The 12,065-nt window shown below is 31.3% G+C and overlaps 1 protein-coding gene across 5 annotated transcripts in view; it reads right to left on the minus strand.

Annotated features, from left to right (window-relative positions):
• LOC127866575 (cGMP-dependent protein kinase 1-like) overlaps positions 1-12,065 on the minus strand; it is a 212,936-nt gene continuing 200,871 nt past the window's right edge. For 4 of the 5 annotated variants that reach the window (XM_052407200.1, XM_052407201.1, XM_052407203.1 and 1 more), the window contains 4 exons: positions 11,417-11,483; positions 9,969-9,995; positions 4,112-4,249; positions 1-3,489 (listed from right to left, as the gene is read on the minus strand). In XM_052407200.1, the coding sequence (XP_052263160.1) occupies positions 4,154-4,249; positions 9,969-9,995; positions 11,417-11,483 (190 nt within the window). In that variant the 3' untranslated portion in view covers positions 1-3,489; positions 4,112-4,153. The remainder of the gene's footprint in view (positions 3,490-4,111; positions 4,250-9,968; positions 9,996-11,416; positions 11,484-12,065) is intronic. The other variant, XM_052407204.1, reaches the window with a different exon arrangement.

The raw sequence follows: 12,065 nt of genomic DNA on the forward strand, positions 1-12,065 counted from the left end.
ATGTTTTGTTTTATAACACGGAACATGTTTTTGTATTTTTAACTGTCTTATATTTCTGTTTTTCTTAAAAATGACCCCTGTGCAATATTCATCCAATATAATATAAAAATAGAACATAACAAGAGAGTAACAATTAAGATCTAAATCATAACATTATACTAAGCTATCCAATAACGAAATGTTAACAAATTAAAGTATCCAAATAGCAGAACTGGATACAGAATATACACATATATGAAATAATAAATGATTCTATATCATTTGCTTACAAAACATGGGTAAAAACATTCATAACAATACCATTTTAAATTACAATCTTGAACTACATAATTTGAAAACAAAGAATAGTTTGTGTAAACAATCAATCAATACTTGGAAACACAACAACTTATGGTGATATAATCTATTTGTTGAGACAGTTGTAGAACAAGATTCCATGAATTCAGTCCGTAGAATAACAAACGATCTTTATTTAACTAGTAAACTAATGGACATTTTATTTAAATCCTTAGTTCTTCCGTTTTCCTGCTTTTGTAAAAAATCATGAAATAATATGAAGTGCATGTTTTTCCTAGCTTAGATGACTTTACGTACTTGTATTGCATATTTTATGTTTTTATAATTTGATGTTGTGTAATGATGTTATCATATATGTATTGTAAAAAATTATGTTTTGTTCTAAAGAAGCTATCAAAAGCTTTATATGACTTGATTATAATTGTAAACCTTGAGTTTGTTTTTACTATATTTTCAACAAAAATCAAGGAATGGTTGTACATTCAAACAAAATAACACAAATGAGTACAACAACATAAATACTGTACATAAGACCTCTGTTCAATGCAAAGGTTACCATACATGATTTTTAAAGCATGTAAAAACAGAAATAAGGTATCCATTAGAAATGTTTCTAATTAAATATAATGGATAGACTAGCTATGAATATTTGACTAGTATTAGTGTCAACTACTGAGGTAGTATCTGCTTACCTTTGCTAGACAGAGAAATGAAATGGATAACAGTTTAACCACCATGTATGCACATATATAGAACAAATACTACTTGTTTATCATAATTAACTACAGATATATTGGATTATTCCTTGGCTACAGATACTTATGCCCATTGCCTTAACCCTTTCAGTGCTGGAACCGAATTTTGAAGGCCTTTGAAAACAGTTTGGATCCAGATGAGACGCCACAGAACGTGGAGTCTCATCCGGATCCAAACTGTTTGCTATTCTGATAGTATTCTTTGAAAAAAATCAAAGAAAATGCTCATTTTAGAAATTCAGCAGACAACATTTTAACAGACAACAAATTTCCCAGCTTGCAAAGGGTTAAAATTCACTTGAGCCTTACTCTAAGGAAAGGGGGCTTTATTATAATGCATGAGCAGTCCGCATAGGCTGATCACGGACAACACTTTCTTCACATTTGGAATTTTGCTTTTAAACTATGTCTCTTCTAAATAAGAATTCAGTATAGTCGCGAATAATCTTCCTGATTATCCTGTGTGGTCTGTACAGGCTAATATGGGACCACACTACACAAATGTGAAGAACGAGGCTCAATTACTTTGAATTGTTAATTAATGTTTTACAAACAGAGATCAAGCAATAACATGAAAGATATTTGTTGGATTCGGTGGAATATCGATTTTAATTCACAAGTGATCATAGAAAATAATATTTAAATAATAAAACATTTTTTCTATGATCACGAGTGAATTAAAATTGATATTCCATAGAATCCAACCAATTTTCTTTCTATTTGATGCTTTTCTCACATTTTCTCTTTATTTACATTGTAAGATAGTTTAACTAGAGAAATTTGCTGCAATATTGACGTCATTTCGTCAAAAAATGTAGTCATTTCACTGTAAAACAGTGAAAATTATCAATAATTTTCACTGTTATTTTCACTGTTTGAAACAGTGAATTATAAGTTTGATTTGACTGATATTTCTATATAAACCACTGGAAAGCATAAAATGGATACTTCTTTCATTAATGAAAATAACGCTGTCCTATCAATACACGAGTTCTAGGGCAAGTACACATAATAATTAGTTAGTATACATTAAATGCGACACAATGCAAAATTCTAAATCAATCTTCTTCAGGATTTTATAGAAGTTCAAAAAAATAAATAACTATTACCATTATTTTGAGAAAATGCACATACAAAGTACACTAGATTTCTTCATATAAAGATTACTAAAAAGAAAGGTAGTCTTTTTCAACATCATGCATTTTGCATATAGCTGACATGTTTGTTATTTTGCAATGTATTTTGGCTTCATTTTATGATATTTTGGCATATGGACTATGACAATTGATGCATTGATGAAAATTACAACTTTAACATAAACAACAACTAAATTCCAAATTAAAATTAATTTCTTACATTTTATTATGTTTTCTATGTGTCTTAATAAATTAATGAAATAAACAAACTGAATTATTATTTTAAAAAGTTGAAATCTTCAATTAAAAAAACAAGAATCAAGACAGAAAAAAGTCTTGTTAAACAACAAAAGTATTGCAAATATTCCAATGTTGTAACAAGTATACAGAATCGGCAAATTACAATTCTGTATTCTGGAATGCACATGTACAAATATATCATCCATGCAAACATGTATATATATCATACACATTTTAACAAACTTAACAAAAAGATAGCCAATGGTAAATCTTAACACAAAATAATGATTTTCCACAAAAACAAGTTTAATATAATCAGAACTTATATATGTATGTTAATTATAAACAGTATCAAACAAACACGTATCTATATTTCTTAATATTTACTCATGAATACAACTGTCCTTCAGAATAGTTGTAATGAATTGCGTTATTAAGTGAAATAAAATTCTCAAGGCAGTTGGTGGAGATGCAACCATGAAGAATACATTCCCAGCTAAGGCTGCCTCAAAGTCTCCAAGTTAAACAGTCCAGGTTACCTGTTCCCTATTCCTGGCTAAGCAAACTTGTGAATTGGTTGCCTAGTTACCAGTACATGTGATTTGATTGCTTTGATACCAGCACATGTGAATTGGTTGCCTTGTCACCGGTACATGTGATTTGGTTGCCAAGTTACCAGATCATAAGATTTGGTTGTCTAGTTACGAGTGCATATGCTTTGGATGTCTAGTTACCAGTGCATGTGACTTGATTGCCTTGTTACCAAAACATGTGATGTTGTTGACTAACTGCCGGTACATATAAAACACATAAAACAAATACACCACTAAATTTGAATAATGTCTTTGCCAAGGCAGCATTTTTCACTGTTTTCCTGATCATTTGTGATTTAATTAAAAAACTAGTATGTATTGAATTAAATCTGGAATGTTCTGTCTTTTCACATAAAAATAAACTTCAGCCAATGTGTTGTTTCTATTCATGGCTTTTGCTAAGTAACCCAATTCTTCCTTAGCAGCACTGATGTCCAGTTTCAGGCAACATGAGCCAACAGGCTTCACCTGAAATGTATTGTATGTATTGTACAGGAAGTATATGATATCCAAAGATAAGTATTTGAACAAAACTAAGGTGAACCCTCTACAATAACCAAAACATGCCAATTTAGGAAATGGCTGCTTTATGCTGCTTATTTGTTGATCTATGAAAACAAGTCTTATATAATTTAGGTAGACACATTATGATATAATTGAGAATCACTCTAGGAAAATGGTCTTCAATAAATTTGTGTAAAGTGTCATGCCAGATAAGCCTGTGTAGTCCCCACAGGCTAAACAGGGGCAAAATTTTGAACTGTTTTTTTTATTTCAAGGAAGTCTCTTCTCAAAGAAAATCCAGTTAAGGCGGAAAGTGTCGCCCCTAATTATATGCATGTGCGCATGCAATTGCAGTTATCCCCGTTTTCAAAGAGCATGGAACAATTATGAAATAGTTACCAACTTATGTTTCAAGAGATTACTCAAATACTCTATGAAAATACAAGTTGATGATGTTCACAATCATCCAAGCCACAACTGCATTATATGCACAAACATTTTTGTTCTAATTTTATTTGCATCCAAGCACATAAGGGTCAACCTTATTCATATAAATTATTTCCCTGGAGTGTTAAATGTTGCCTACCACTAACACCATATCACAGACTGCAGCACACTGTCAAGATTTTCAGAAGTCCGCATCCCAGCCAGAAAGCTCATCAGGTGGCACTTCCAAAGACTTTGGATAGTGGTCAAAGTTACTGTAGTCCGCTGGGCCTTTAACCTGCAAACAGAGATATAAATGAGCCAGTCTATGGGAACACCAGTCTGAAAGCATGTGCATAAAGTGTTGTCCCAGATTAGCCTGTGCTTTCCGCACAACCCCAAACCTATAAAGTTTCATGTTGATAGTCAGAAATCTGAGAGACTACTTCGCAATACAAAATATACATTAGCCGCATGACAGACTAACCCTTAGACCAGGTGATTCCAGTATAACCCCCAAATAAATTTGTTTGGGGTATAATTAACATGAAAATAAACTGCATGACAGTCATTGTGAAAATAACAGCATCTTTAAGAACAAAAACAGCTCAATGAGTAATCTAGTTCAAAACTGTTATTAATGGATGAAAACCCTTGCAATATATACATGTAATAATAACCAAAAACATATACATGTAATAATAATCTTAAACTATATATGTTTTATGTTATAAGAAAATTAGTTCATGCTCAAATACCAAGAATTGCAAGCAAAATTAACAGCTTGAGTCTATGCACATTTTTAATTTGCAACATGCAACCAGTAATCTAAAACTACTGCTTAAGGTTTGGCATCTAGTGATTAAATGTGGATACCTTGGGTGGGAAAATTGGAAAATTTCTGATTACATTTACATATCAAAACATATATTAACACAAATCACATCTTTTGAAACTAAATATTGACACATCATGAAGAATATTAAATAATGATAGTGTCTTGGAATGACAGAATGACTTATGCTTTTTTATTACTTAAATATTTATAAATGGATGTATTTGAACCACTTTTTGGGGGTAAACTGGGCTTAATGCATGTGTGTTAAATGGTCAATCCAAATTAACTTGTGCAGTTTGTTACTCTTTCCACTTTTATGGGATTTCCAGTTTATGGGACGTCTCTTCTAAGCAGCAATCCAGTTAAGGATTAAGGAATCACAGGTAAATCTGGGAAGAAACTTATCGGACATGCATGAAGCCCTGTTTTCCAACCAGGCACATTTATTAGCGATACCATTCTTTATTCTCAAGAATATGTGCCAATACTTCAGTTTGCAAACACTTGAACAGTTTGAAATGCTTGCAGACAATTTCTATGTTCTTTACTATTAAATTCCAAATTAAGACATTTATTAAAGTAATTTGTAGAACACCTTTGAATCTATTAGTAAAATGGCGCGAGGTCACACTTTAAATTATAAAGGGCACAGGTCAGGATTATTGGTGTTCATAGTGAAGTACACATTTATAAGAAGAGCAATGGATGCAAGTGCAGCAGCATTATTTAGATTACATAAGAGCAATACTTGTACGTATAATTTGTATGTTCTGAACATAAAAATTATACATACAAGAATGTACTCGCAAAATACTTCTAAATTTATCAGTACAATCAATCAATCCACAATAAATAGAGAAAGATAGCTACAATGATTTTTTCTAAATTAATTTTCCTAATTTTATTATGGCATACACAGATTACAATATTTGTTTATTGAAGATGATGGCTATAAAACAAAAATATTGTATAGCTGAATTTATATAATACATAATAAAGTATTGCAACTTTATTTCATAACCAAAGTCAAGAAGATACACGTTAAGAAGTGTTAAAATGATTGAGTTTAAGGAGTTACATGTATATTTTATATTACGTTCACCTATTTCTTGATACCCAGACAAAGCAATTGATTAAACCTTGCAATCAATCATGTAAACCTTGCAAGTCATCATGTCAACCTTGCAATCAATCATGTAAACCTTGCAAGTCATCATGTAAACCTTGCAAGCCATCCTGTAAACCGCAAGCAATCATGTAAACCTTGCAAGCAATCATGTAAACTTTGAAAGCAATCATGTAAACCTTGCAATCAATCATGTAAACTTTGAAAGCCACTATGTAAACCTTGCAAGCAATCATGTAAACATTGCAAGCAATCATGTAAACCTTGCAAGCAATCATGAAATTCTTGTAAGCAATCATGTTAACCCTGAAAGCAATCCTGTAATTCTTGAAAGCAATATGTAAACCTTGCAGTTGATTATGTAAACTTTGAAAGCAATCATGTAAACCTTGAAATCGATCATGTTAACTTTGAAAGCAATCATGTAAACCTTGCAAATGATCATGTTAACATTGAAAGTAATCATGTAAACCTTGCAATCGATCATGTTAACTTTGAAAGCAATCTTGTAAACCTTGCAAATGATCATGTAAACTTTGAAAGCAATCATATAAACCTTGCAAGAGTTACTTTACTTGTTTGCTACTGCACTTGCTCGACTGCTGTCTCTATAATGTGAAAAGAGAGCACAGTGCATTTTGCTCTTTATTTTATCATAGCCATAGATTGTGGGATAATATCTATGCATGGAAATATTCATTTTGTTCAAATTCGACAATAAGATGTTGAAGATTTTAACTTCCCACTTTTTAAACTTTTTTATTCTTTGCTACAGATAAAATATTGCTTGATGGTTAATGTCTGTGGGATATATTTAATACATGTAATGGTATACCAATTAATATATTTTAAAATGTGAAACTGCATGAATTACACACATTGAACATTTAATTTAATTTAAAAATTAAAACTAATTGGTATACAATATATATAAGTTGAAACAATTATTTGGTTATGAAAATTGTAGGAATGTTTTGAGACAGGGTAATATACCTTTGCCTTTTAGTGCAAAAACGAGACATCATCATCTGTGAACGTCTTATTTGGTAAAAAAGTTGAACATTATATCTTGCAGGGTTAAATTTGTTTAAAATTAACTGATTTTCAACAATTAAGACCACTATAAAATAACACCCAACAGTTACATTCAAGTAGCTGTCACATTCTACAAGGATTAAGTTGTGTTTGAGAAATAAAACACATTACCAGAGGTTCATTACCAATTACCGATCATGGTTCAGATTTTGAAATCATTAGATGTCAATTACATTCTAAATGGCACATTGTTAATTGAACCACATTTTATAAAGAGCTCTGGAAATGAATCACAATTTAGGTGATCCATCTAAGAAATCAATCACATAATGAGACAACAATTGACCATTTTAGTAATTAATAATATTATAGAAAGAATATTGTATAAATCAAACCCATTCTTTCAGTTACATAAAAGGATCAACCAATCACATCCTATGGTGTCTGTTTTAGAAAACAATCAATCACATCATATATTACTAGTAAATGTAATAAGTAAATCACATTCTAAGAGCACAGTACAAGTGTTATATCAGACATTGCATGCACAAGGCCATCCTTAACTGTTAAACTATTTGCATTTAATTCATATTATTTTCTTCATCATATGTACAATTTAATGCATTATCATTATTTCTTGTCCTGAATGTTAATTTCCTTTATTTATATATAAATTATTATTGTCATGCATTAGCTTTTAGGGCAATTCATTACCTTTCATATATACTTTGTTGTAGGTTACAAGAATAATTAACAATAAATTTGTAAATATGCCTTCCCACTTGAAACTTTAGACCATATTGATTTATTTAGTTGAAAATGTTGCCTCCATTTTTTATAATATTTTTTGTTTTATCTGACCGGGTTTACAGCCTTATATTTTATTTAATTCTGAACACAATTAAATAAAAAAATAATTATATATTACTGTATTCAGAATTTTGTCTTCTTTCTAAAAATGTATGCATATATAAACATTAAGTCCATGATAAATGTTGTACTTTAAAATCTTTATCCTAACAGAGTACCCTCAAGTGTCTGAAGTGGCTTATCAGTTGTCGATCAGGTTTCTATGGCGTACCATTTGGGTCGAAAGTCAACAAGACCTACTAGGTAACAAGAGAAATGTACTTCGACGTACAATATGTACGTCACTTCGACGTACAAATATGAAATACACTTTGAAGTAAATATTTGTACGTCGAAGAACAATTTGTACTTCGACATACATGTTTGTACTTCGACGTACAAATTTTTTAAACAGCCAATCAAAACACTCGTCTCTTGAGCCGCTTTTCCTTCAGATTTATTTATAATTAATGTTTAAAATCTCTTTTTTTTTAATTAAGGACAAAATGAATAAAAATATCAAAATTGAAAAAAAAAACATTTTACAAAGAAGTATTTAATGCATGGAAATAGATTATATACCAACTTGAAGAAGATTCAAGGTAACCTTTTTTAAAATTAAAATTATCAAGCATATTGTGAGTATTTATTGACCATGAAGGGCGGAGTATCACGGTCAAGCACATTACTGTGTAGGAAATTTCCAACGGTAACCAAACAGTTACCAAATGATTATGGGATTAAAATTGTACAATAACCTCCCTGGTTTGGTCGTATTTTGTGATAACCATTATTTGCATAAGTCAGAGGTTAATTCCGCCACGCCAGGCAAAAAAATAGGCCCAATATCTATGAGTTAGCGGTCGATAGTCGCATAATTTGTTATAAATAATAATAATAATAATAATGTTCAATAAATACGCTCAATATATATGAGTTAGCGGTCAATAGTTGCATAATTTGGTATAAATAATAATAATAATAATGTTCAATGTCAAATACCTCTAAAAGCAAGAGATGTCAGGCGTCTTCTGATTGGCTAACACTCATATGGGTCAGTAAAAACTGTACGTCGAAGTATAATTTTGTATGTCGAAGTACAAAAAAATGTACTTCGACATACATATTGTACGTCGAAGTACATTTTTCTTTTTACCTAGTAGTTCTTGTTGGCTTTTGACCCAAATGGTACGCCATAGGTTTAAAATATTGGGGATATCTTATCCACAGGAGTTTGAAATTCTATCAATATAGCTAATCTAATGGATTAATAAAAAAAAAGTATACCCCTATATAGAATAAAGACTAGTAGTCTTATACTATAGTCTTTATACTATATAGGGGTATAAAAAAAATATTTAGCCATTAGATTAGCTATATTGATAGAATTTCAAACTGCTGTGTCTTATCAGTATGGGGTGGATGCAGAAGGAATGGGTTAAACAATTGAACAAGTACATCAGCACTACCCATTTTGCTTCTGGTAATTTGCAAACTTTGTGTTGAAAGAAAGTTTTATTCATGCTTAGTGCAGACATAACTATCTTTTTTTTGTAATTTAAAAAAACATGCAATACCAATATAATATGTGTATCAAAGAACAGTAAATTGACACATTCAACCATACGTTTATATGTTCTATATTTTTTTAAACACTCAATGCAAATTCGAACAAAGTGTCCCTTAAAAGTGAATTTTAAACGAAGCTGATGCCCATTGCAAACTAATTAGATGGCTATGTTTTGTGTGTTTGATTTGAATTTTTTTAAACGTCATCCATAAATTTATCTTTTTTCCTAAATTCGAACATCTAAAGTTCAAACTTAATTTGACATTTGCCGTTAAAAGTAAAGCATAGGGAGGACTAAAGTATCCTATCTCCCCTCCTCCCTCCCATTGGCTCATAGTTTCTCATGAAGATGGCTTAAAATAAATAAAAAAATCCGAACCTCTAACAAATTGTTAGGGTCAGGGAAAAATGTTAGTGAGTCGGTCAGAATATTCCAAACAAGCTATGTTTAAAGGATGGCCATGTTACATGTATTAGTTCATTTGATTATCCATGTTAAAGTTTACATCAATTATACTAGGAAATTGAATTACAGAAATGCATTCAAGGAATGTTTCCAAACATGAAGGTAAGGAAGGCCACACAAATACAATCCTCACCTTTTTCCAGTCATGTAATGTTTGATCCTATTTTGAAGCAAACCGTACCTTTAAAGTCTATTGATGTATTGATTTAATACAAGATTTATCCATTTGCTGCATGCATATGTCTCTTTATATTTGTTCAAATTTCAACCACTGACTCAAGGGAATGAATTAACATATGAATATTGTCTATACTGGGAGTTTCCTGGATGTAAATATTGTCAAGAAACTTGCCTGGAACTGGTTTGTAGCATGTTGCTTCAATCATGAAATAAACTGAGCAATAATAACCAGACTAGTGTGAGTTATCATGATTGTTGCATTCATTTTTCAATAAGGCTCTTGAAGCAATTAATAATGCATTATTTATTGCAAACAAATGTACCAACATTTTGTTCCGTTTTTCGAAATTAAAATTTCTTATTGGTTAGTCATCTTATGGAAATTCTTTTACCATCTTTTATTTAGTTACATAAAAAGTCTTAATTCTAATTGTTGAGCAGCTGTTTAAAGTTTAATACACTAATGTAAAACTGGGAAACATTCTAAGCTACATCAATATACCATTATATATATATACATTAGTTAGCTACCCTAGATAAACAAGGACATCTCAAGTTATTCTTGCCAACATACAGGCATTAAATACATTTGTGCATATCCTGTTTCATGAAATGCATTAGTCTTAGCTGTCTTATTGACCAAATAATTGATAATATTTCAAAAAGAAAACAAAGCCACCAACAAATAGTTGCAAAATGCTTTATAGGTTTGCTTTGTATTCCATATATAATTTGAACACTTACAAATAAATAATTAGGAAGTTATTGGCAAGAATAAAATGCAACACATTAAATCACCACAAGGGAAAATGAAAGCATATATTTACAGAAAGCTAAAAAAACAAAAAGAAATAAAATAAGTTAGGCATTGCAAACAACAATAAATAACACAGATTAATGTCAAATTTTAAGTAACGAGAGAGCAAGAAACGGAAAATGATAGTGAAAATGGTGACAAAAACACTCCACTCGTAATCTGTCAAACTTTTATCTAATTAACCTTTTTTCTAAGGAAATTGTGACAAAGAAAAACGCCTTATTTTTTGCTAACCTGATTCTCAAGGTGCTTTACTCACACCATTTTTCCAATTTATAGCCAAACTACCAATGCCTTCATTAACTCCAGGGATTCTGTACGAAGCTGATCTAACAATACATGGAAAAACGGTATTCCTGATTTTGGAGTTGTTTATTTTAACCATTTTGAAGCATACCAAATATGTTGCAATTCATAATAAAAATCTGATAGAATGAGAGCATTTTAACAGTTCGGGTTCTGAAATCCATACAATGTAATAAGTGCTTTGTCAACTCTGAAAGGTGATTATGTCTTATAGGGTAGAAAGAAGAGCTATTTAAATATAACTGTGTATGACAAACAAAATGGGGACAGTCCTTTACCTTTGGTACAAGAGGTGGAACCATAGCTCTGTTTGCAAGTCCAGTCCAGTCAAAGCCTTGGAACCATCTGAAAACCAACAAGACACATGACGATATATGAAGAAAAAGACAAAGAAAGGCAAAAGATCATTTTTTCTAGAACACCTAAACATGTTTGTGCCATCAATCATTAGTTCATTTCGGAATAAGAATTAACAAGAGGCCCATGAGGGCCTGAATCGCTCTACTGCAGGGATCATGTTTTTTTCGGTTTTGTCGGTCCTAGACTGATTGCGGTGATGAAAGACCGATTGAAAATCCTAAACAGTCGGTCTGATTCTGTTTGCTAAAATTCCCGTGAAAATCAATTACACAGTGCACATGCTAACACCCCCCTCATAACATTCTTATCTCGATTAGGTGTGATAAACCATTCGCTGCAGTCTCTAAACCAGTCAGGACCGGTTTATTGCACGTCAGACGAAGAATAAAAAATTTGTGAACAGCGGATTAAAGACGCGTCTGAAATTAACGAGGGTGGTCGAAAATTGTGCACCTTATACACTGAAAGCACGCGCTGTAACTAAACAAAACATGCCGATACATTTTCCACCAGCGTAATAATCCGGTAATATTATTATGAATGAAAGTCACGGATCTGATCGACAGA

Source organism: Dreissena polymorpha, chromosome 2 (assembly GCF_020536995.1).
Source record: "Dreissena polymorpha isolate Duluth1 chromosome 2, UMN_Dpol_1.0, whole genome shotgun sequence".
NCBI classification, from domain to species: domain Eukaryota; kingdom Metazoa; phylum Mollusca; class Bivalvia; order Myida; family Dreissenidae; genus Dreissena; species Dreissena polymorpha.